The following is a 25,398-nucleotide window of genomic DNA, read 5'->3' on the forward strand; positions in this document are numbered from 1 at the left end:
GCCATACATGGGAAGCCCTTTCCCAGTGGTATGTGCTGCTTTCCCGGACAAAGATGTGGCTTGTATGTGAGCCCGAATGTGGGGGCTGGTAGTATCTAGTCCCAGCACACATTATGGTGCCTGAATATCTGTTGGGCAGATGTTTGAAAGGTGCAGACCTTTAACATTGGTAGTCCTGGGTGAACTTCCAGCACAGATAAAAGGAGGACTCCTGCAGTCATTCCTGGGATATTTGCTGAAGGAAAGACCTATGCGAAACACAGTAGCCCATTGACAATTTGAGGCTGACTCCTGCAGACGACCAGCACCATTTCCAGTGAAGTCCCAGTGAATCCCTATTCCTCTGCCTGATCTCAAGGTTTTACCACTGGACAGATGGGAACAAACCGTCTCAATCCCTGCTCGAGGATACTTGCCTACGGAAGTGTCCCTGGACCAACCACATGACTGACCAGCTCCCTCTGGGGTTAACGCGCTACAGAAGTCCAGATTAAGAGTGTCTTCTTGGAACTTGGAGGATCTTCAACTTGTCCGACAAGACGCCTGCCCCTGTATTTTCAGCCTTTCTGCATCAATGGAAGCAATGCAGGACTTGCTCCTTTGTTCATTCCTACAACATCACCTGTCGCCACCCCACAGGGGTGACTGCCTTTACAATTTTTCTCTGTTGCATCCTAGGTGTCCTGAGGTTACCTGCTCTGCAGAAGTAGTAATCTTTTCTTTGTTTGGGTGTTCAGCTTGAAGGTGCCTGGAACCAATACCTAACCACCACAACCAACCGAAACTAAATCCTGCGTCCAAACGTGACCTGTGCACTCTTGACTCATGGGCATTCCTTGACCAGAAAAGCACAGAAGACTGTCTCCCCAACACATTCAAGAACCTCAGGCATGGTTTCTTGAGAATTCAGAGTCAAGGGGGTAAGTTAACATACCCGTTCCTCCCCCCACGCTGTATAGGGTTACATGGGCAAGTCCTAGACCTAGATCACTCTTTCCTGACTTGTCAGTGGAGGCCTGGTCAAGGATCCCTTTCTAGGTCTCCCTCAGTGTCTGGGATTGAGTTAATTCACCTACCTTTCTGGCTTTATCTTAACTACTGGCATTGTCCAATAGCTTAGTAAACCTGTCTGAAAAGTAAAAATCTTTTGAAGTGATGACTTTAGGACACAAGGCCCCAAACCATCTTAGGGCTTGACTCCCAAAGTTAGGGAAACTGTCCTATGGTTATTCCAAAACGTGTTTTACTCTGTTTCATGCACCTGTGCTACAATAGTTATTGAATCGTGCTCATTTTCTTCTCCTAAGGGTGAATATATATATATATATATATATATATATATATATATATATATATATATATATATATATATATATATATATATATTTCAAATACGAACAGCTTCAAACAGAAACAATTCAGGCGAGCAGCACTCCACGAACAAAAGTGTTCCAATAATCCGAATAATCACGGAAATCCAACAGCAAACACTGCAGCATCGGTTGTGTGTAATATAACAGCCTTTATTTTGCATTTGCAGCAGATAAAAAATAATCTCCCAGTGCAAATTTTTTGCTTAGCCAGACGGCAGCCTGACTCGTTTCACCACTAACCAGTGGCTTGTTCACAGTCAATCAACCATAGAGTGTTTGTTTATATACCAAACACTCCCACCCCAGTGGAAGACATAAATAAGGTGACTTAAAATCTCAAAAATAGTGGCAATTAGCCACCTTAGCTTGGGCTACTGGTTCACATTGCTGAATGGTATACGCATATGTTTAAATATCAAACATGACTTTTCAGCCATAGCAAGACAAATACGAGTAAATTTGGCATTTAAGGTGTTGGTGCTATTCATAATATATGGCACAAACCCCAAATGTGAGGGCAATACGAAAAACATCAAAACTCCCATATTGTTAACATAGTGTTGTCTTTCCCATTGGATACATAGAGGCAGGGGTAACAAAATAAATCTGCCTAAGATGTACGCAGAGCAAAGAGGTGACTACTTATGCATCTTGCCATGTTTATGGAGTGCCTACAAGCGAGATTAATATATATAAAGTGCATAGTGCTTCTGTGTAAACAATGCATTCCTATGATATAGTAGATTCATATAAAAAACAATGGAGAACATTCATGTCATATTATAACGTGCATAATGCAAACTATAGACATCTCTCTAAAATATTCCAATATAGTAAAGGAATTTTTTTCTTGTGTAATGCGACACAGTAAAAACAAATATATCCTAACATCTACTCCTAGTGGTGACTTCAAGTAACTCCCTTGCCATTTGATGTTCCCATGTTTTTTTTGACTAAATAATATAGTGTTGTCTTTCGCATTGGGTACATGGAGGCAGGGGTAACAAAATAAATCTGCCAAAAATCTTAGCAGAGCAAGGAAGTGACAACTTATGTATCTCACCATCATTATGAAGTGCCTGGAAGCGAGAATAATATCTTCGCTAAATGAGTAGCGGTGAGACAATATAAAGTGTGTGGTGCTACTGTGCAAACAATGCATTCCTATGATACGGTAAATACATATAGAAGGATATAGAGAACATTCATGTCATATTGTAAAGTGCATAGAGCAAGCTGTAGACATCTCTCTAAAAATACTTCAATACAAAAAGGAATTATTTTTGCTTGTATAGTACAACACAATAAAAACAAATATATCCCAACATCTACTTTTAGTAGTAACTTCAAATAACTCCCTTGCCATATGGTGTTCCCATGTTTTTTTAACTTGATAATATCAAAAAATAGATATAAAAATACATATAAAAGAGAGAGGATGCTTTCGAGTGTCAAATGTGCATACTAGGTAATAAATGCCCAGATGTCAACTCTAAACTAGAAAAATGTCATCACACCATCTTCAACACATCTAATATCTTAGAATTGTGTTCAGATTACCACTGCTTGCTTGCCAGGCTAAGATAAATAAATCAAAAACAGGCCTCCCTATGGGCATACCTGAGATAAAGTCTATTAAACAAATTGTTTTAGAGTCAAATTGAAAGTCACCATAAAAAGTGAAAGAAAGCAGTGATACGTAAAAAAGGAATAAAAAATGAAACAATGCGCAAACCATTAAGCATATACAAATATGAAAAAGGGTCCTTTGAATGAATGAGCTGCCGGGGGTATTCTCGTATTCAATATGATCTTTATGTCCCCAAAAAAGTGTAAAGCTCCTCATCGATGTTATGTCCCAACGGTGTTTTACTCTCAAAGTCTAAGATATATTTAGTCTCTTCTTGGCGGAGTGTTCTTTCATTGTCACCTCCCCTAGGGCCTGGGATGACCTTATGAATGCCAAAAAACGTAAGATAAGCTGGATCGGCGTTATGCATTTCCGAAAAATGTTTAGCCATAGGGTAAGAGCAGTCCTTATTAATAATGGCTCTCACATGTTGCAAGATACGTACTTTCAGCTTGCATTTTGTGCTTCCGATGTACCATTTTGAGCAAGGACATATCAAAGCATATACCACCAGTTCAGATTTGCATGTAATTTTGCTGTTGATGTAGACCAGATGTTTCAGTATAGAATGCTCGTAACTTTTGCAATTCTTTGCATATTTACAGATCTTACATCTGGTACATTTGAAGAAGCCTGTTCCTGTTAGGGAAAGCCAATTGGTATTAGTGTCGTTCCTTTCTATGGCCATATAACTTTTCACCAATAAGTCTTTGATGGAGGCACTTTTACGAAAGGTAATATCAGGATGGTCATGAAGCATGTCACCTATATCTTTATCGGCTTAGAGCACTTTCCAGTACTTGTTGACTATTCGTCTAATACTCGAATGGCTTCCAAATGTCAAAATTAACCTGGTAGTATTTTGCTCCTCCTCTTTCGCTCGGTCCGTTTTAGATGTTGTTAACATTATATGTCTATTCATTTCTCGGACCTTCAAATACCCCCTTTCAATAATCCTTTTGGAGTACTGCTGTTGTAGGAAATTAAAAGCCGTTACTTTGCTGGCTTTTATAACTATATATCTGTTATAGTAAAGTGTGTAAAATTTGCGCCTAAGAGTTTTGCTTGCTTATTGTGCATTTTAAAAGCCTAATAACTCATTGTAGCACTAGACCACTTGCAGCCTCCTGAGACTAAACCTTGCTGCTCTGCTACAATACCTTGATTCGTTCTGGTTATAATCACAGTGTCTCCTTATTCACCTTAATAAGGTGGCCTCCCAAAATGCACCCCAAGGTTCATACTGGAGATCCATGCTAAAAGGGCTACGTATAAAAATAAAATGTAAACTATACAAAAGATGCTTGCCAAGGCATGTTCCTTTTGTGATGGCAATGCACCACCAAATGTAGTAAACAAAACATTATAAACAAGTTTTCCAATCAAGTAATTTTCTATTAACAGCACCAGGATAATGTCAGGTTTGATGCAATTCAAATACACTATCCCATGAAATCTATCATTTAAAAAGTGGTGCATGGCATATACCAGAAAAGAGTATAATTAAGATACCTGTAAATATGCTACTGGCAATTACCCTGGGAGAATGCACCATCCCCCGCCCATCTGGCAGTGACTGACTTCGATCTGGGTAGAGGAAGTCGCCTGATGCAATCGGACTAGAGGAAGAGCCTGACCAGAAAACTAACTGTACAAAACTATATTCACCAACAAACCCCTCAACCCCAGGAACCTTAAGAAACGTAGTGGAAAGATCACGGCAGGTGTTTTTTTTGGGGGGCTGGATGTTGTTTTGTGAACAATTATAGATGTTTTTGTAGTTTTTAAAATGCAAACAGTCATATGGAATGAAACAAGCAAACAGTAGTAGTCATTATCTGACCAGGCATCCTGGAAAGGAAGCAGTGTTAACTTTTTAATGCTTATAAGAAGCAGCAACAAGGCGCAAAATCGAGCGTCAGAGAAAAGACAGGTGGTAAAAAGGACGTAATGTTAAATTATGAATCAGAAAATCAGTACTTACAGGGGAACCAAAGTTATGTCCGACTTCATGTGCAAACGTGATGTGAGACACCTTAGGGGGGACGTGGGAACCATAGTTCTGGACAGTGATGATGCCAGTGTTCAACGATTTCTTTTTGCCATCTGAATAGAGCTTGCTCTTCTCGCAAATCCCCCCAGAGCTGCCTGAAAAGGAATATTGTAGAGAAAAAAAAAAACTATTGGCCACTACAAAGTACAATTAGACTTTTCAGTATCAAAATGACATAACGACCAGCAAATTCGTTTTCAGAGGGAAACTGGAGAAAATCAGTGTTCGTAAATAATTGAAAAAACATTCTGCAGAAAGATCACAATGAAAAACAGCTAAAAAATAACTGCTCATGTCAAAACGTTTAGAGGAAACATGAACTCAAAATATTGACATACACCTTGTCTTTATAGAGATACATTTTCACTCTGACAACTAATATGGCATTTAAGTTAGCTAAAGCTACTTGCAGCCATTAATGAAAAAATGCAACTAAGGGCTGGTGTGCCATTTACTTCTGAAAAACTCTAGAAATACTAGCTGACATTCCACTGAAAAGTAGGGAATGTCTTGCTGGGGAGACATGGCAACAACTGGTGTGCGCACACACTAAAAATGTGGACGTAGCGGACAATGTGTCACGCATTCCCATATATCCGTTTCATGTCCCAAAATACATCATTTTAGGAAGCAGAAAAGGCCCAGAGACGGCCAATGGGCCAACAAACCACAGTACTACCGAAAGCAGTTTTAATATATGCTGACAGTAACTAGTTTAAAGCATGACAAGTTTGCAGCAGCAGGCAGTCAGTTGGGCATCTCTTACAACGTTCCACCTAATGTTTTGTTCATGACGAATGTGTCCAAACTCCCAGGTGGTGCTGGCCTGATTAATAAGGTGATTCACTGGATTTGCCACACTATCTGTTGCCTTCTCACAGTAAGGAACATTACTTGATCAGCCTCCAAGTCCCATGATTTGCACCACCATGATTTTGATGCAATTAAAGTTACCCTGAAGAATCCGAAGCTGATGAAGTGCCGCTTTCGATGCACGTTAGGACTTACCCTGCCGCTGATTCAAATTGTCGTACGAAAAGATATTTGCAGACTGCAGTGAGGCACGAGTTGTTCTGAATAGTCCATTTATTGTCCACTAGTATATTTGCAGAAAGCAGGCAGCACCTGAGAACATGGTCAGTGTCCCATTCTTGTAACATTAGATCTTCTGAAAACGAACCGAGGGATAGGCTGAAGTCCTCTTTCTATGCCTTGCGCATTGACCACAGCTATGCAAATCACCCAACCACTGGAGGAAAATTCGGTTTCGCGGAGCATTGCTGCCATTTCTTTAAAGTTATAGGATCAAGACGGCACGAATAGAGCAATTCCTGATATGTTTCAAAGAAACCAGGGAGCTGGATTCTGTTCTGAAAGCTGGCTACCAGTGCAAATGAGGGCAACATGTGTCAGCCTCCCAGGGTTTAACTGTTTGGCTGCATGTTAATTTAAGGTATCCAATAATCCCTGTTGCCACCAATTGTCATGATTTAATTGTTTGGGTTATTTATTGTGCTGGGGTGTTCAAAATGCTATGGTTTAAATGCCTACTTGCGACCATGTGGTGGTAAGATTGACCAACAACTATTCGAAGTCCTAGAGAATGTAATACACTTCAGATATACCCGTCCACCTGCCAGTGGTAATGGCTGCTGGCGATTTCAACGCACAATCTGAGACTTGTGTCTCTAAACGGGATAATGCAGAAGAGGGAGCTATGGCATGAACTGGTTTGGAGTAAATGGCCTCTTCTCAGGTGTGCCCAGACCCATTACCCCCCACATTTAGCTTCTAAATTATCTGAATTGTTAAAGAAAGGGCAGCCACCCCCACACCCCCAGGTGCTTTAAAGTAAGGCAAAATCCATTCGAGGCATTGTAATGAACCAGGGGGCTCAGTGAAACGGATGCCTTCCCGTCCAGGAGGACCTCTTGCTAACAATGATCGTATATTCATATGTGGCTCAAGGTGTGGGCGGCATCACTATTTTACGTATATATTAATAATTGTAGGTAGGAGCGAAAGCTTGCACAGTAAGAAAGGTAAAGGCGGAATTGCATGCACTAGGCCCGAATCCACAAGGCAACGGAAATCTCCGGTCATGTCTAAGCTCCCATGAGGACAGTTCACACCCCCACTCGCCACACTGTTTGTTCATTGTTAGTGAAAGTGTTGTGAAGATGTTTCTTTCACCCAAGAAGAATGTGCCCTACAAGGCTGCTATCAAAGGCCGGCGCCTGGTGTGCATGTTCTCACTTTGGCCAAAGCATGACCTGGCCCATTCCAGAGTAACCACAAGTTATAGCCCATATAACTGACTAAATCCTAAAGATCCCTGAATTCCATTACACTAGGTGACCTTTGACCACCAACGCCAAAGTGACAAATCCTGAACTGTTCAAAGAGGATGGACAGGGTGCATCTTTGAAGAGACAACCATGAGATTTGGATTACGAGGTGCTGGGAGGGATAAATTATAGTTCAAAACGAGGGTGGAGACCTTGGAGCCGTATGGCGCGGAGTGAGTGAAATGTGTGTGTGAGAGAAGGTTAGCATGCCCAGGAACCTCTTGCGTGTCCATTTTGAAGCCTGCCTAGTGCACAGTTTGAGTGATAATCAAGCTGTATAGTATAAGTATAATGAATTTGTTGTCTCAGATGAGCCCCGAAGTGGCCACATGATGGAAGACGGATGGACTGGGCTGGGACCAATAAACTGTCATCCCATATGGATAAAGCAGCACCTGTATAGGGTCCATCGAATTAGCCGCCTGTTTTATCACTGTATGTATAGTGTCACTTATGACCATGTTTTGCTTTACATGTTTCTGCTAGTATCTCTTTTTGGCAGAATGTTCTTGGCAGCAGAGTTCTTTGCTGTTGCTCTCATCTGCACATGAGATTAAACTTGTTATCCCTACAAGATCGACTCAGACCTTTCTTCCCTAGCGGGTTGTATTCTCTCTGGTGTGAGTGTTCAGGGTCTTATTTTCAATTGGTTACCCCGACATGATCCCAGTGCCCCCATACCTGTCGAGGCTTCCGGCCAATTCTCCAGAAAGAGTCGCGCCCACCTACAGCGACCAGTCCTGAAAAAAAACACATGTTCCGAGTATTCTAGTAGGGGCCATTTTAAGAAAAAGTCCCCTCTGCTCTTTGAAGCGGGGTGCGGCTCAGAGAAGATTGCAGGCCGTTGTTCGAACCCTGTGACAGAGGAGTTCGGGTGAGGACGCACATCTGAGTACCCTTGTAAGCGATAACAAGTAGGGGACAGATGCATGGGGAAGTAGGAGAGATGTGAGCATGTGGAGAGCGAGGTCATTGATATGACCGGATGAGGGTAGGGCTATTGTTGATAAAATTTGTATTAGTGATTGTGTGGTTCAGTTAAGTATCATAAGGTAAGGCATTATGAGGTAAGGCAAGGATCCCCTCCTCGGAAGGGGAGGAAAGGTGGTACCATGAGGCAGAATATTTAAAGGAGGTCTATGGAAATACAGAGTAATGGTCTCATAAGTAGTAGGCCTGGAATAAGTAGCAGTTGTTTGTGTAGTGCAGCGTTTTAGTTTATGGTAGTTGTGTTTTGTGGGTGCAAAAGTAGGCCCTAGACGGGGCAGTCATTTTGTGATTTGTGGTGTGGTGTTGCCCGATCTCTTGGAGTGCCATGTGTGCGTATGGAAGGCTGATTGAGAAGGGTGAGGGGGGGGGGGGGGGGTTGATTCTTTTGTTTTTGTTGTTACAAGCAAGCAGCAGCGTACACAGTGCATTAGAGGGGCTTTGCGGGGCTGGTAAGGACTAGTCGTGCGGTTCACAACGAAGCAGACTCCAAATCAACCTTGCCGTGACACCATGAGAAACAAAAGACTTGCTTCTAGGTTCATTATTTCATCTCCTCTAGTTAACATCTATCAAGAGAAACCAACTAACATTCCTCTTAGCTCTATACATAATTTACCATGCCTTACTGCCGCTGAGACCCCACCTAAAAAACAGAATCTAAAGCGAGGCAAAGGACTAACCGCCCCATCACATCCTAAACCACCTCACTCTCCTGCTCAAAGCCTGCACTTATCAAAGGTGGTCTTATCAACGCAAGATGAATTGTTGCACACATAACTGATATAGTTGATCTAAAGACAACAATCTCGACTTCCTAGCAGTATCGGAGACTTGGCTGCATGCAGCAGCAGGGCCTTCTCTTAGGGTAGCTATTCCAGACTCCTATACCCTCACACAGGCTGATATAGAGAATGCTAAGGGCGGAGGGGTTGCATTCATAGCCCGTACTAAATTAGCACTCAGACCGGCAACTACCGTCTATCCTAAATCATGCAAATTGCTCACTATTAAAATAACAACCTCCCACTCGAGTACAATTACTGTCCACCTCATACCAGGCCCACTAGGAAACTTCGAGGAGGACATTATCTCTCTGCTCTGACAACACAAAACCAAACTCACAAATCTTAATACTGGGCGACTTCAATTTAGGCCTAGCTGACCCAAATGACCAGGCTGCCAAATCCCCGGAAGAATCCTTTAACAAGCGGAACTTTGCATCGAGAATTACCCAACCTACCCACATGAAAGGTCGAACACTGGATTGGCTGGCTGACCACAACTGCCCAACTGCAATTACGGCCATTGAACCATAATCCTGGACAGACCATTCCTTTATCGCCTTCACCATCAACACCAACCGTCCAGTCCCTAGAAATAAGCCTTCTGCACCTCCCTTACTTACCAGAAACGAGCGTAACCTCACATCTGAAAAATTAGCCCCCTTGCTGATCCCAACACTTAAAGCCAATAACTCTGAAAACCCGGAGGAACTCAGACCTCTTCAACAACACGATCACAATAGCCCTCGACACCATTGCCCCCTTGAAACTACGCAAGAGCAAACCTAAAGACCACCTTAATACCTGCTACACACCTCAACTGAAAGCCTTGAGGGCTGAAAAACGAAAATGTGAAACCACATGGAAAAATCTACCTTCCAAGGAAAACAAGCTTATAGCCACAGAAATATCTGCACGTTACAAAGCAGAGATTATTAAAACTAAACAGGAAACATACAATGATAGAATCCAAAATGCCAGCTCCAGTATTAAGGAACTATTTAGAATACTTGGGGAATTAGAATCACCTATAGCTCCGGATGACTCACCCGAAAGAAAGCTTGGTGCACTGGCATCCAGAATGCTTTAGACAACAAAATTCCAACCCTCTAAAAGAAAATCGCCTCTAAGAGACTTAACATCCATGGCATTGACACAGCTCAGAATCTAGACTCTACCATCCTGAAGAACACTACCTGCATTCAAATTTGCTCGTGTCGCCACTACTGAGGTCGCAAAAATTATTAATTCGCTAAAACCTTTGATGCCAAGGCGATATTTGCCCGGCACAAATTATAAAAGATGCAGTTAAAGATCTCACCCTCTTCATCATTAGACTAATAAATGCCTCATTAAAATCATGTCAGGTTCCTACTAATCTAAAAGACGCCTGGATTCTACCTTTGGTCAAAAAAGCTATGCTCAACCCTACCATCCCAACTAACTATAGGCCTATAACCACAGTGCCTTTCCTTCTGAAAACTATCAATAAAGCAGCCTACCTTCAAATTCAGTCCGACCTAGAGACCAACAACCTCTTAGGGCTTAGACAATCTGGATTTAGACCACTTCATGGAACCGAAACAGCCCTTCTAGATCTGAAAATGCAAATTGATCTAATAAAAGACAGCAGACAATGCATTACTTTTACTACTAGACTTGTCCACTGCCTTTGATCTTGTTGATCACAATATACTCTGTCAACACCTATCCTCGGCAGCAAACTTCTCCCCAGAGGCCTAAGTTGGATTAAATCCTTCCTTAATGACAGAATGATGTGTATTCTCTCCCTCAGATGCTGCTGACCCAATCGCCATCACTTGCGGGGTGCCATAAGGTTCCTGCGTTTACCCTCACTATATAATGTGTTTACCAAACCATTATTCGACATCCTGGATCGTCTGGATGTCATCTACACCAGCTATGCAGATGACACCCAGATACTGATCCCACTTTCTGGTAATGACGTTGACAACGACAGATTAAATACTATCTACCTTGTCATTTAGGCATGGATGGCCACCCATCGCTTGTGCTTGAACGACAAAAAAAACTTAAATTCTCATTTAAGGCACCTCAAAAAACTCAACCCCAAATACACCTCATTCAATATCGACGGCAACCTGATCACTACAGCGAAGGAAAGTAAAATCCTAGGCTTCTACCTTAACTCCACCTTGAACCTTAAGAAACAAGCTAGTGCCACTGTGTCAGCCACCACTTATACTTGCAAACTTATTCATGCATGCAAAAACTTTCTACTAACAGCTGCATGATCCTGGCACGAGCACTAATCTCGTCTAAACTGGATTACTGCAACGCCCTCTACACAGGGGCCAACAAACAAATACTAAAACTCCAAACCCTGCAAAATAACGCTTTAAGAACTGCCTTGAGCATCCCTAGAAAAGACCACATTTCGGAAACAAGACGACGCAAATGGCTCTCCATCCTGGACAGAAATTTCTTTAAACTAGTCTACATTTCACACAAATGCCTCCAGAATGCTCCCCCGAAATACTTGATCGACAAAATGGCCTCCAAAACTTCACTGAGACCGCTGAGATCAGCCAACTCCCACTGCATCAACCTGCCCCGCTTCAACTTAAAGAGCGGGAGGTACTAGCTTCCCAGTACAAGCAGCTTTGGCTTGGAATGCCCTCCAACTGAACCTGCGCAACGACCAGAACCTCCAGAGTTTCAGGACCAAAACTAAAATATGGCTCCTTACCAAAGACACTGCCCGTATTGTCTGAGATCACAATCCAGATTACAATAGTTCTTGTAAAATAGCCCTAGCACTTATGCTAGGACGAATGTATATATGTAATCCCTCTTATTCTAGCAACTGTTACTTACTGTTATTTGTCTGACTCTGCACCTATACTAAGCAAATACCTTGCATCATTACATGTACCTTCTACATGTGTTCATGTATGTACACCAAGTTGTCTTGAGTTAGCGGCCAGACACCTTAGGGTGTGGCGCACTGTACAAATAATAAACAAAACAAGCATGGGGGTAGGATCACCAATAGATCACATGTATAAGGCCCTGCCACTATCGTGAAGGGTGGAAAAGTATCATTCGCAGTGGATAGGTGAGACAGGAGGAGGGGGATGCCACACCCATGGCCAGGGCTCGCACAAGAGCATTTTGGAACACATGTCCAGATTTTTAGTAGTGAAATATAAGGGGGAAGCAGCTACCGAAGAGAAAAGAGATTCTCGATCTTTGGCCTATGTTCGAAGATATAGAGGATCAAGGGGATGGAGCAGAGGCAGAAAAGTGAGAAGTGCGGAAAGGGGGAAGGGGGAAGGTGGGATACAGGTAGGGAGTCGGGGGGGATTATATCCCTTAACACCATATCCTGCAGAAAGATATACCAATCCGTGTTATATACCCGTTGTGATGGCGACCCCTTCTGTTGCAGTAGGGCCCCTACAGTGTTAGTAACATCACAGGCTACCATTCCCCCACTTCTGTATTTTATTTTCAAGTTTGTTTATTGGCATTTATCATAAAAACAGTGGTACATGGCAGGTCAATCGTGCCAAATAATACTAACTCTTTGGAGTAATATCATAGTTAACAGAGGTGAGGGGGGGGTGGGAAGAAGGGGGAAGAGCGAACGGGGAGGAAGGCAGGGGACGGGGAGAAAGAAAGAGGGAGGGGGGGTGAGGGAAGCAAGAGATAGAATGAGAGAGCGTTCCAAACAAACAGTACACTGATAACATTAACATAAACTGTCTCCGTATCCAGTCTTCCTCGTGCAGTTAACAAGGCTTCTGTAGGGGGTGGTATAGGGGGGTTGGGGGTTCTTGAATGCAGCAGTTTCCATACGTGTTTGGGGGCCTCCCACGTGAGCTTCTAAGTTTTGCAGTTCAGCACGGTCTAGTTCGTGTTTGTTCATGGGGGTTTATCGTCCGAGAGGTATGTTATAGTTCTAACTATCTCCCTCCATGCTTCTAGGGTGGAGCTGGACTCATCGGTAGATCTGCCCAAGCCTTAGTTTCTGCATCAATCCATCTGATAAGTTCGCTGTGCCAGGCGCCATATCTGGGCCCTGCTGGCTTTCTCCAGGACATGGCGCTATGTCTTTTGGCCAGAAGGCACGATAGGTCCATTAGTTTCACCAGATGCTTACGTTTGGCCGGTCTAGGGTACGTTCCTAGGATGCATTCTTCAGGAGTCCATCTGTATTTGGAGGTTCCTGCCTTCTCAAGTGTCAGCTTGACTTTTGCCCACAGGGATTGTACATTGTTGCACTCCCAGAACATATGTATGAGGTCAGCCCCGTCCACCCTGCACCATGGACAGTCGGAGCTCGCATTTCTGTTGAATGTCACCAGTCTGTGTGGTGTGAGATATGTCCGATGCAGGACGTTTAGTTGTATAAAGCGGAATCTGGTTTCTCGACACAGCCTTAGGGAATATTAGCGCCCTGCACCATTCTGCCTCCGAGAGTTCTCGGCCAATGTCCGTTTCCCATTTGCTTTTCAGGGTCTCTCCCTTTGGGTTGGGGTTATCGTTGAGGTGGCTGTATATTTGGGAGACCGGTCTCTGCCCCTCGCCTAGGTTATATAATAAAGTTGTGAGAGGATCAGATTCAGGTTCTTCTGGCCAGGTGTCCCATTTGTGTCTTGCTATTTCGCGTATCTTTCAGTACCACAAGTATTGACTAGTGGGTATCCCGTCTACGTTCTGTAGTATGTTGAACTCTTTAAAGGAGCCTTCTTCATAAAGATCTCCCCACATGTAAACCCCCTTCTTCTCCCAGGTCCTGAGATGCAACAAGTCCGAGTCTGACCTACACAGGTCCCAAATCAGTGGTATTTCTGGGGAGTACAGGTGTGTTAGATTTCTTAGTGATTTCGTTCTTTGCCAAATTTGTTTCCCCAGAGTGGCTATAAAGGGTGTGTCACTCAGCAGGTGTTGTGGTGCCCAAATGAGTTCTTTAAGTTGCAGTGGAGAAATCAGGGACTGTAGCAGGGGAGTCTCGGATGTGATCTTGTCAGCTAGCCATTTGGACACAAAGCCGAGTTGGGCTGCTAAGTAATATTTTTCGAAGTGCGGGAGTTGGATTCCGCCTTGAGAGTGTTGTAGGACTAGTGTGGAGTGTGCTATTCTGTGCCTGCCCCGCCCCCAGATAAAATCTCGTGTTATTGACCCTAATAGGCGGAAAAACAAGTTCTTGATGTAATACTGCACATTTTGGAACCTATACAAGAGCCTAGGGAGGACTATCATTTTGGTTACCGAAATTCTCCCCATTGCCGACAGTGGGAGCGTGCCCAGAAGGACATTGATCCGCGCAGCGCAGGTATTGCTGCATTAGTGTTATGTTTGTGTATCAGTTGGGGAGTGTGCATGATCTGGATGCCCAAGTAGCGGAACTTGGTGGTCTGCCACTGTATCCCTAGTGTTGGAAGCTCCTCCGAGGATGTGTCCCCAAGGCCAGCTAGTGGGAATAGGCAGGATTTTGCCTTGTTGAATTGTATGCCTGAGACTTTGGAAAAACTATCAAGGACGTCCAGCATGGTTGGGACATTGAGGTGGGGGTCCCTGACATACAAAAGCACATTGTCCGCGTACAGTGAGATTATGTGATCTATCGCCCCTAGCCTTATTCCGGCATCGAAAAATTGTTTCCGAAAATAGATAGCTATGGGTTCTAATCCCAGTATGTAAAGCATGGGGGATAGCGGGCAGCCTTGACTGGTACCTCTGCATATCTCCCAAACTTCCGACACATGTCTCCCAGTTTTTACCCGTGCGCTTGGTTCGGTGTAGAGTATTCGGATCCACCTGATAAAGCGTGGGCCGAACCTGAATTCCTTCAGAACTGCTAATAACCACTCCCAGTATATGGAATCGAACGCCTTGATGGAGTCTAGTGATAGCAGGGCGTAGGATTCAGTGCTCGCATCTGTTTGTGCAATAACGTGTTGAAATCCGCGTAAGTTCACGGTCGTGTTTCGGCCTGGGACAAACCAACACTGATCTGAGTGTACGATATGCCCCATCTGTCTGGACAGTCTCTGAGCTAGGATTGTGGTTAACAGTTTAACATCGTGGTTGAGCATAGCTAGCGGGCGATATGAATCGCAGTGCTCTGTCGGCTTGTTTGGCTTAAGAACTGGGATCACTAGGGTTTCCCTCATGCTGTCAGGTAAGCTGCCTCACTCGTATATTTCCTGGAAGACCTCATGTAAGAGTGGTGTCAGAGAGGAGCTATAAGTTTTGTAGGATTCCGAGGGCAACCCATCGCTCCCTGGAGCCTTAGCCGTAGCTTGTGCCTTGATCGCTTCGGCAATGTCTTCTGTTGTAATATCTGCCTCTAGTTCTTCGGCCTGTTCTGGGGAGAGCCTAGGCAGTCCTATCTCGTCTAAGGTATCCGCTATGTGGTCCCCAGATATTTCTATTTCGTGAGAGTATAGGTGTTCGTAATAATTCTTAAAGGTGTCATTTATTCTCGGTTGGGTCTGGTGTGTATTGCCCTGTTCGTCTTGGATCAGGGTAATGGTGTGTCTGGGATGTTCCTTCCTGCAGAGCCAGGCCAGGAGCCTACTAGGTCTATCTGCTTCTGTGTGCGTCCTGTTCGTTCTGGTGGCAAAGTTGAACTTAGCGAGCCTGCTCCAAGCATTCGAGCATTCCTCGCAGAGTGTACGAAGTCTGCCTTCATGATGTTGTGGGTCTATGGGGTCTGTACTAAGCTTCTGAATCTCTGCCTCGCCCAGCTCTAATTCTTCGCGTAGCGATTTTCTGATGCCACCTGCTTTCGCCAGTATCTCTCCCCTGGTCACCACCTTTAGGGCCTCCCATGTCGTGCTTACATAGTCTACACTTCCCTTATTTAGCTCTATGTAGTCTATCGTATCCTGCAGTTCATCTCTGAATGCTTGGTCCTTCAGGGCCGTTATTGGCATGCGCCACATAGGGATGCGGGGCCTGGGGCCGGCACGATTCCAATTTACCATTAGGGGGGAGTGGTCTGAGATCGTCCTTCCTAAGTATTCTGCTCCTTCCATCTGGGATAGGTGTTCCCTGCCGATAAAAATGTAGTCTAGCCTCGTGTGGAGGCCATGTGGGGATGAGAAGTAGGAGTAATGTCGTGTGTGGGGGTGGAGTTCTCTCCATATATCAGCCAATTCTAGTATGTCTATCAGCGTGTTTAGTGCTGTCGAGGCAGCCATAGTGGTGGTAGGCGGTGGTAGCGACCTATCTAGCATGGGATCCCGCATACAATTGAAATCACCACCCCAAATAAAAAGGCAGTCTCTATGTAGAGTGGTTATGTCGTACATCGAAGCCAGGTAGGCCGGGATGCTGTTAGGTAGGTAAGAGTTCACGGAAGGGGAGCTGGGGGTGGATCCATGTGTATACCCCTCTAGCATATTTCGAGTAAGCGGTACCAAATCCCTGTTCCCCCCCCAGTGCTCCTGAAGTTTGTCCATAGATGTCGTTGTGCAGTGCGTCTCTTGCAAGAGCGCTATCCCAACCTTTTTCCTCTGTAAATATGATTAATTCTGTTCCTTCGAAGGTAAGTACCAAGACCCCTCACGTTCCATGTCATTATTTTCACATTCCCCGCCATTTTACTTTAGGTTGGAGGTTGCTGATCACAATGTCTTGTAGGGAGGTTACCCCCAGGGTGTCACCCCCTTCAGCCCTCTCCCCCTCATTCAAGTTGATACATTCTGGAGACTTACCAACTGTTGTAACTTTCATCTGAACGGATGAATAACCAAAAACTTAACTGGAAACTGCCCCCAGCAGTGGCTTCTAACTTGCAGCGCTCAGGGGCTCCCGAGCCTTCTGGGCCTCTCCAGGCCTTTCGGCGCGGGTGGTGTGTAGGCATTTGACCTGCACTTTCCGTGAGGGGGAGTGTCAGCCGTGTATTTGCTCGTGGTTCTTCGTGGTCCTGCCCGACGTAGCTATATTCTCAGTGCAGTCCCTTGCAGTATCCGGTTAAGTGTCTCATCTCCAGTGTGGGACATTTCATGGTTGTTCATTTTGTTGTTCATTTCGCTCCTATCTGTTTTCCTGAGGATCCTCTCCGTTCTCGGCCAAATTGTTGTGCTCCATCCACATGGTTGCCGCCTCTGGGGTCTCTAAGAAGATTGCCTTCCCTTTATATAAGACTTTAAGGCGAGATGGGTTGAGCAACATGTATTTTATATTAAGCGTTCGTAGCCTAGCTTTCACTGGTATAAAGGAATTTCTGGCTCGCTGTACCGTAGGGGTGTAATCAGGCTATATGACTATTCTGGAGTCCTGTCTTCTGATCGCTTCGCCTTCTCTGCAGTGGCGCAGTATTGTTTCCCTGTCGTGGAACTTGAGGATTTTTGCTATTATCGGGCGTGGGTGCGACCCCGGGGGGTGGGGGGGGTGGGGGTAGGGACCTTTTGGAGAGATCTGTGGGCACACTCCACTGAGAACCCCTGGGAAAGTTTCCCCGCCCCGATTTCTTGTAGGAGCAATGTCTCTACAAAGTCTGTAGGGTCCGAGCCTTCCATGTCCTCCGGGACCCCCAGGATCCTAACATTATTGCGCCGTGCGCGGCCCTCCGCATCCTCAGATCTCGCCTCCAGCATCGCTACTTTCAGTTCCAATTCCGTTACCTTTGCCTTCAGGTCTGAGGTGATAGCGACGTTGTCTCGCAGGGTCGCTTCATTGGGTTTACTCTCTCCGTTAGGTTGCGGGCATCTTGTCGCATGAGTTGCATATCCGCCCTCATTTCCCCTATTTTTGTTTCGATAGAGGTGCGCAGTGCTGCAATAGCTTGAAGGACCAGTGTGTTCTTGGGTTCCGCCTCCGGCTGTGGCGGCGCTGCATTGGGGTCTGGGTCCTGCTGTAACGGCTGTTTGGGCCTGACCGTCGTATAGGAGTCCATTGTCGTCGATAGTTTTGCCTTTGCTTTAGACGGGGGCATCTCTGCCTTTAGGTCCAGTGTTAGGCAGGGTACTTCATGAGCCTTAGGCTCCTCTATGGCCAGTTGGTCGCAGTCCCCTAGTCAGCCCCAGTAGCAAGTTCTTGTTTGCATTGTGCCGCGGTTCAGTTCCACTTATGGGTTCATGCGTCGCCTCAGGTTGTGCCTGTGGGGTGCGATCTTCGTTTGCGTGTGTCCAGCCTCCCAGTTGCAGTGAGGAGAAGCTGCTCCGCAGGTGTCGCGAGCCTCTTTCGGCCCGTGGTAATCAAGGGGTAATATGTGGCCTCACTGGGGGTGGGGGCTGCAGCTTGGCCTCCCCGGTGTCTGCACAAACCCAGGACTTACCTCCCTGTGCGGCAGGCCTGCGCGGACGCCGCAGTCCGCGTTCCGTTCTCCAGCTCTGGGCGCCTCTCCTGCTCATCCCCCGACTCAGCACGACGGGGGTCGCATAGTAGGTCTCCCGATCCGTGTAAGATGCACCGTTCTTTCGCCGCCTTTCGCTCGAGGCAGGGCCTCCGAGGACGCTGATTGAGGAGAGGGGCTCCCGCTCGCCCCGGTGTCCGCCTCTTCCTCTCGATTCGCACCGCGGCTCCAGCCACACACAGAGCCGAGGGCTGCCCCGCCAGGTCTCCAGCGGTTCGGGAGCAGGTCTTCACAGCGCGCGGGAGGGACAAGCGTGGGGTGGTCTGTGCTGGTCCGCCGGGGTCTCAGTCTCTTCGTCCGGGAGCTCCAGTCCCCCTCCCCAACTAGTGTCATGGGCGCCGCCATCTTGCGGGGCCGAGGGGCACCTCTTCCCCGGTCCCGTTTCTGGATTTGCCTGGCTCGGTTTTCCTTGGGAGCAATTTCCAGGTATGGGGGAGAGGCTCCTCTTTCCGGATTTGTTATTTTTGGGCGTTTGTGGGGGTTGTTAAGTCTGCGCGATTTCACCCGTACCAGGATCACGGGCAGGAGCTTCTCGAGCACACGTCCTCACGGCATGCTCGCTGGCCACGACCCCCCTCCCCCACTTCTGTATACCCATCCGCCTGAAGCACCAGCATTGACGGAGTACAGGTCTAGGGAGTTTCAGGATAGGTTGACAGGTTTGCTAACAAAACTGCAAAGGTTACAAACATCCCCAGAAACAGGAAGGGATATAGGTGCTCTAAGAGAGGGATTGGGAGAGAGGAAATCAAGGGAAATATTGCTAAAAATTGACATTGAAGGAATAAAACGCGTAGGGGTTGATAAGGAAAAGGGCCTGTGTGGGTGGATCATCTTGGGGGGAGGGGGATGGTGGAGAATACAGTGTTAGGAGAAAATGTGGAGGGAAGGGATGCTGACACATTCACAAAAGACCAGAGTGAAGACTAAGGGAGTGGTGAAGAGGTGGCTGAAAATAACCCCCGAGTAGAGGGTATATGGGCTGGAGGCTGGTCGACGAACAGGGCTGGCCGGATGGCACTGGGAAATAGAAGAGGAATTACGGGGAAGGCTGTGGGAAGTAGAGCAAAAATGCAGATGCCTCTAATACATACAGGGAAGGGAGGACACAGTATGTGCCCTAGCCCCAAATGGATAAGAACAATTTAATAAAGGCTCTCCCACAACTTAAAGCAGGGGCAAGCAAGGAACAAGTTACTTACCTGTAACTGTTCTCCAGCATGGGTCTGGCATGGATTCACATGCTCATGAATATTCCCCGTCAGGCTGTGAATCCATGGTAAAGAAAAAAATCAGTTTCGTTTCTGAACGGTCTTTCTACTAGTAATCAATCACTGGTCTCTGGGTCATACTGCCCCCAGCCAATGACTGCCCTCTACCTAAGACCCTCCTCTGGGCAACCATCTTCAGATTTGGTAGCACGAAAAGTGGCAATAGGACCAAGAGAAGAGCCACAGAGGGGTTGGAGGGAGGGTTCGCATGTGAATCCATGCCAGACCCATGCTGGAGAACAACAGTTACAGTTAAGTAACTTGTTCCTTCTCCAGCATGGGGTCTGGCTTGGATTCACATGCTCATGAATGCAAGAATACATAGCAGTAAATGCATGCACAACACCAGGAGGTGGCAAGGCTCAACATTAAGCATCTCTTACCTCCTCACCACGCTCACCTTCAAGTGAACAGGTTGCGCAGCACTGCCTGGCCGACTCGGGACTCCTCCCTGGAATTCCGGTCGACGCAGTAGAATCTCATGAAGGTGTGCGTCGACCTCCAAGTAGCAGCCCTGCATATGTCCAGCAGGGGCACACCAGACGGGAACCCGGTGGTAGCAGCGATCGCTCTGGTCGAATGGGCTCTCGGACGGCCGAGCAACGGTCGGTTTGTCAACCGGTGACAGTGCATGATGCAGCCGGAGAGCCATCTGGAAATAGAAGCCTTCGAGAGGGCCTTCCCCTGGACCACAGGTCCAAAATTCACCAACAGCTGTGCTGTCTTCCGAAAACTCTTTGTGCGGTCCACGTAGAACTTCAGCGCTCTAGCCACATCCAGCGAGTGCAAAGTCCTCTCAGCCGGCGACAAAGGCGACTGGAAGAAAATAGTTAACACCAAGGGCTCATTGAGATGGAAGTCCGATGGCACCATGGGCATGAAGGAGGGGTGCGTCCTCAGCACTACCCACGTCTCGTGGAATGTCAGGTATGGAGGTTTACAGGAGAGGGCTTGGATCGGTCCCACTCGTCGTGCGGAGGTAATGGCCACAAGAAACCCTGTTTTCCACGATAGGAATATCAACGGCGCCGAATGCAGACGCTCGAATGGCGGGCCTATGAGACTGGTCCGCACCACAATGAGCGCCCACGCCGAGAGCTTCACCGGCGGGAACAAGCGGAACAGTCCTTTCATGACCTTCACTAGTCGGTGAGAGCACAGCATCGACAGCCCCAGAGTTCTGGTGTAGTGGGAGATAGCCGCCAGATGGATCTTGGAGGCATGTGCCAGCACCGCCTTGGCCAGCGATTGCAGATTACGGCCCCTCAAGTGCTGCCGTACCTGCTGAGGGTTGAATGTTTGTGCGTGGCACCAGACAGAGAACCTCTTCCATTTATGTCCGTAGCACTTGAGAGTCGAGGACGCCCTGGCCTTTGCAAGGACCTCTTTGCAGTCTACCGGATATAGTAGCCTCCAAACTCTAGTGCTGCAGGAGCCAGGCCTGCAGGTTCAGCGATCCCGGGTCGTGATGTAGGATGGCGCCTCCTTCCCTGGCTGGAAGATCTGCGTCTGTCGGCAGTTTGACAGGGGGTGGGTGGAGGGGGGGGGGCAGGAGGGATGCACTGACAAGTCCAGAAGGTCCAGGAACCATATCTACCACGGCGTTGCAACGAGGATCATCCTGCACCGTGACCGTTTTGAGTTGATTGAGGAATTGCAGAAGCAACGTTGGGAATGCATACAGGAACAGGCCGTCCCAGTCGAATGAGAATGCATCTTCCATGCTCCCCAGCTGTGGAAACCTGCTGGCTAACCTCCGGCACTTGGCGTTCGTCACGAATAGATCTATCTGAGGACTGCCCCATCGTCGGAATAGTAGATCCACTTGATCCTGCCGTAGTTCCCACTCGTGGCACGCACGCAGCTCCCTTCTGAGCAAATCGGCGATGGCGTTCTTTACTCCTGCCAGGTGGAAGGGTACCAGGAACATCCCCTGGGCAACGGCCCAGTGCCACAGGCCCTGCGCTTCCTTGGATAGGGCTGGGGATCAGGTGCCCCCTTGCTTCCAGATGTAGAACATCGTGGTGGTGTCGTCGGTGAAGACCCTCACCACCTTGCCGTTGAGGGGAACGTAGGAACAACCTGAGGGCCCAGAACACTGCTCGGAGCTCCAGGAAGTTGATGTGTAGTGAGCTCTCCTTCGGGTGCCAAAGGCCTCTTGCATGGAGATCTCCAGTGTGCGCTCCCCATCCTTCCAGGGAGGCATCCGTCGTCACCGTCTCCTGATGTGTCGGGGTCTGGAAAGCCATACCCACCACTAAATGCACACGGTTGCCCCACCAGCAGATTGCTTGGCGGAACGTCTCGTTGAGGGAGATCTTGTCTTCAAAACTGCCTGCTGCCTGCATGCAACAGGCGTCGAGGAACTCCTGCAGTGGTCGCATCCGCAACCTGCATAGGCGCATGAGGTAGATGCACAATGACATCATGCTGAGTAGGGACTTGATGGACCTCACACTGGCCGTGTCCATAGTCAACAGCCATTGTACCTTGCCCAGGATGGCCTTCGTCCTTTCCTCCGACATCGAGCCAATCGTGCCACTGAGTCAAGTCTGGCTCCCAGGAACAGGGCGTCTTGTGATGGTACCAAGTGGGATTTCGCGAAGTTGATCGAGAATCCCAGATCTGTGAGCAGTTGGCCGGTCTTCGCTGTGTGATCGACGGCGAGTACCCTCGACTTTGCCCGGATGGGCCAATCGCTCAGGTAGGGGTAAACGTGGATCCCTCGCATCCGTGCCGCTACTGGTGCCAGGCACTTGGCTTTGAACTGGTACGGTCGCCCTTGGACCACAAACGTAGGAACTTTCGATGTCTTTTGCATTTGGGGGATGTGGAAGTAGGCATCCTCCAAATCTAGCGACGATAAGAAGTCGCCTTCCTCCAGCTGTTCCAGCATGTGCTGAAGGGTAACCATCCGGAATTTCTGGGACTTTATGTATTTGTTTAGACGAAGGGCCTGGATGGGTCGCCAACCGCCGGTCTTCTTTCAGACGAGGAAGTACCGCGAGCACACTCCAGAGCTTTTTTAGCATTGCTTGTACCTCTAGAACTAGCTGTGGCACGTTGTCTTCCTTTGTGGCCAATGGTGGTAGACGGGGATACTTTCTTTTGAATTCCAGAGTGTACCTGTGGGCCAGCACGGCCAGCACGGCCAGCACGGCCAGCACGGCCAGCACGGCCAGCACGGCCAGCACGGCCAGCACGGCCAGCACGGCCAGCACGGCCAGCACGGCCAGCACGGCCAGCACCCAACAGTGGGTGGAGATAGACTCCCTCGCGCGGATGAATTTCGCCAGCAGGCCTCCAAACGGGGTGCTTGGGTGGTGGCCTGACGTCACGGCCAGTTCAATCTTGCTTCGTCGAGGCAGTGGCCTCCTTGGCGGCGACATCCTCCAGCCTTGCTGCGGCCTCTGTAGGCCTCCTGCGACGATGAGCGGGCCGCTTGGCGCCCCAAGTAGGAACTGCAACCAAATCCTTTGGAGGCACCTTGAGACTTGCCTCTGGGGGTCCGAAAGGGCGGCCGCCGTTGATGGAGAACCCAAGGCCCGGGCCGTCTGAGTCCGCTTTGACAGCCTGCAGCGACTCATCCACTGCCTTGCCTAACAGGTTGTTGCCATCGAAGAGCATGTTCAGAACCCTGGTCTGAGCGCCCTGACGGAAATCGGTGGCCTTGAGCTGAAGGCAAGCGCTGCTGCTCATCTGTCAAAATCCAGTGCCTGCAATGTCCGTGGCCACCATGATGGCATGGTCCGACGCCACCTCTCCTTCCTGTAGGATTTCAAGGGCCTCCGCCCTCTTGTTGTCTGGTACGAAATCTAGGGAGGGGAGCGACCTTTAACCACAGCTCACTGCTGTAGCGTAGCATGATCGCGAGGGCGTTGGCCGCTTTGATTGTCGTCGCTGACGAGATGACTCGTCGTCCCATGGCGTCCAGCTTCTTCCCCTCGCCATCCGGTGGGAATGTGGAAATTGATGCCATCGCCCCTGCCAACTTCTTGGCTGCCGCAGGGACCGCTGAGTCCGGGGACGGCTGAGCTCTGAGACACATCGGACGGAGTCCGGGACCCAGTACTTCTCATACCAGTCCCTCTTCGCAGGAGCAGTGGACGGGTTCTTGAGTAATGAAAGAACCTCGTGCCAGATGTCGTCCAGCAACGGGACTGAAAGGACCGTCTTCCTCATGGCCTCCCATCGCTGGTAGAGGAAACCTTCCTTCTGCTCTTCGGGACAAAGCTGTAAAAGCTCAGATGCCGTGGCGATCATGGCATGAAAGGAGCCAGATTCGTCGGGAGGGGAGGGATGAGCAGGGGGTGATGGGAGATCTGTCCCGTCACCACCGTCTGTCCCTGTAGACGCCATCTCCGTTCTTGTCTCATCCCTCGGAGCAGGGGAAGGAGGTGAAGGCTGGAAAGGCAGGGGGATGGATTTGCCTCCGCTTGTTCGGTGGGCTCCCCGACAGTCCAGGCACCGCTGGATCGTCCGCTCGGGGTAAGGGTATCCTAGTCCTTAACTCCGTACACAGTCTGGATGGCCATCAAGATCGCCCCCAAGTTGTCTTGTGGCATAGGCATCAGTTGCGATGGGAGCGACGGCTGGGGCGTGGGATCCTCCGTATCCTTAACAGCCGGCGGTTCTTCGTCGGCTCCACTGTCGCCCTCTACATCTGCCTCGTCGGGATCCCTCCCGCAGGATCAGACTTCCTCGAACATCTTGTCCAGGATCTTTTTTATGCCGGCCAGCTCATCTTTGGAGGTGGTATCTGTGTCTGTTATGGCTACAGTGCCCCTCCGGTCTCGTCGTGGGGTTTCACGGGGGTCTTCTCGATAGGATGAAAAGATTATTCCCTCTGGGGTGGCAGCGAAATATGCCCAGAAATCAATTCCACTCGTGTAACCTCCGCAGGCTTCACCAGGGCCGCTACGACTCCTTCAATCAAGGCCTTCGCTTGATGAATCCGGGCTTTCACGACCCTGGCCGCCTCTGGGGCCTTCACCTTAGGGGGAGGGTCCCCGCCTCAAGCCCCCCCCCTTGACTCTCTGTCGGGATCGACCGTGGCTTCTCCCGAAGCTTACCTAGGTTCTCAGACTTCCTTTCCCCCCCCCCAGAGCCAGAGCGTTGGCTCATGGTTGATGGCGTCAGGGACAGAACGCTCTGCCTGACAGCCGAGGAGCCCGAACCAACGGCACTCCCGGTGCTTTGCCTTATGTTGGACCCCATTGCTGGAGCGCCCTCAAAAGGTCTTAGAAAGCTGCTCTGACTTCTCACCAGCTGCTGGGCTCTTACCTTCCAGCCAGTTAGTCGGTGTGACGGCCCTTCAATATCCATTCAGACATGTTCTTACAAAATGCACAGTCCTTCTCCACGTGCGATTTGTCATTGTGAAGGCAGTAGAGGCACCAAGAGTGCTCATCTTCCTTGAAGACATTCTGAAATCCATATCAAGGGCAGCTCCTGAACAGCTTGGATCCAACAGGCATGTTTCCTTTGTCCTGGGCCATGTCTACGCGGGGTAGGCCTCAAAGATCGTCCGGAATCCTCCAAGAAGTGAAAACTCCACGAAAATTTCGTCCTTAAGGGGCGTAGAAGAATTTCGAAA

General features: G+C 48.1%; 1 protein-coding gene across 1 annotated transcript in view; it reads right to left on the bottom strand.

Moving 5' to 3' along the window:
* Window positions 1-25,398, bottom strand: part of ADAM10 (ADAM metallopeptidase domain 10) — a 1,301,929-nt gene that overhangs the window by 314,475 nt on the left and 962,056 nt on the right. Inside the window, exon 9 of the mRNA XM_069624354.1 lies at window positions 4,988-5,151. Within this exon, the coding sequence (XP_069480455.1) occupies window positions 4,988-5,151 (164 nt within the window). The remainder of the gene's footprint in view (window positions 1-4,987; window positions 5,152-25,398) is intronic.

Source organism: Ambystoma mexicanum, chromosome 11, assembly GCF_040938575.1.
Source record: "Ambystoma mexicanum isolate Mex_15411 chromosome 11, UKY_AmexF1_1, whole genome shotgun sequence".
Classification (NCBI taxonomy): domain Eukaryota; kingdom Metazoa; phylum Chordata; class Amphibia; order Caudata; family Ambystomatidae; genus Ambystoma; species Ambystoma mexicanum.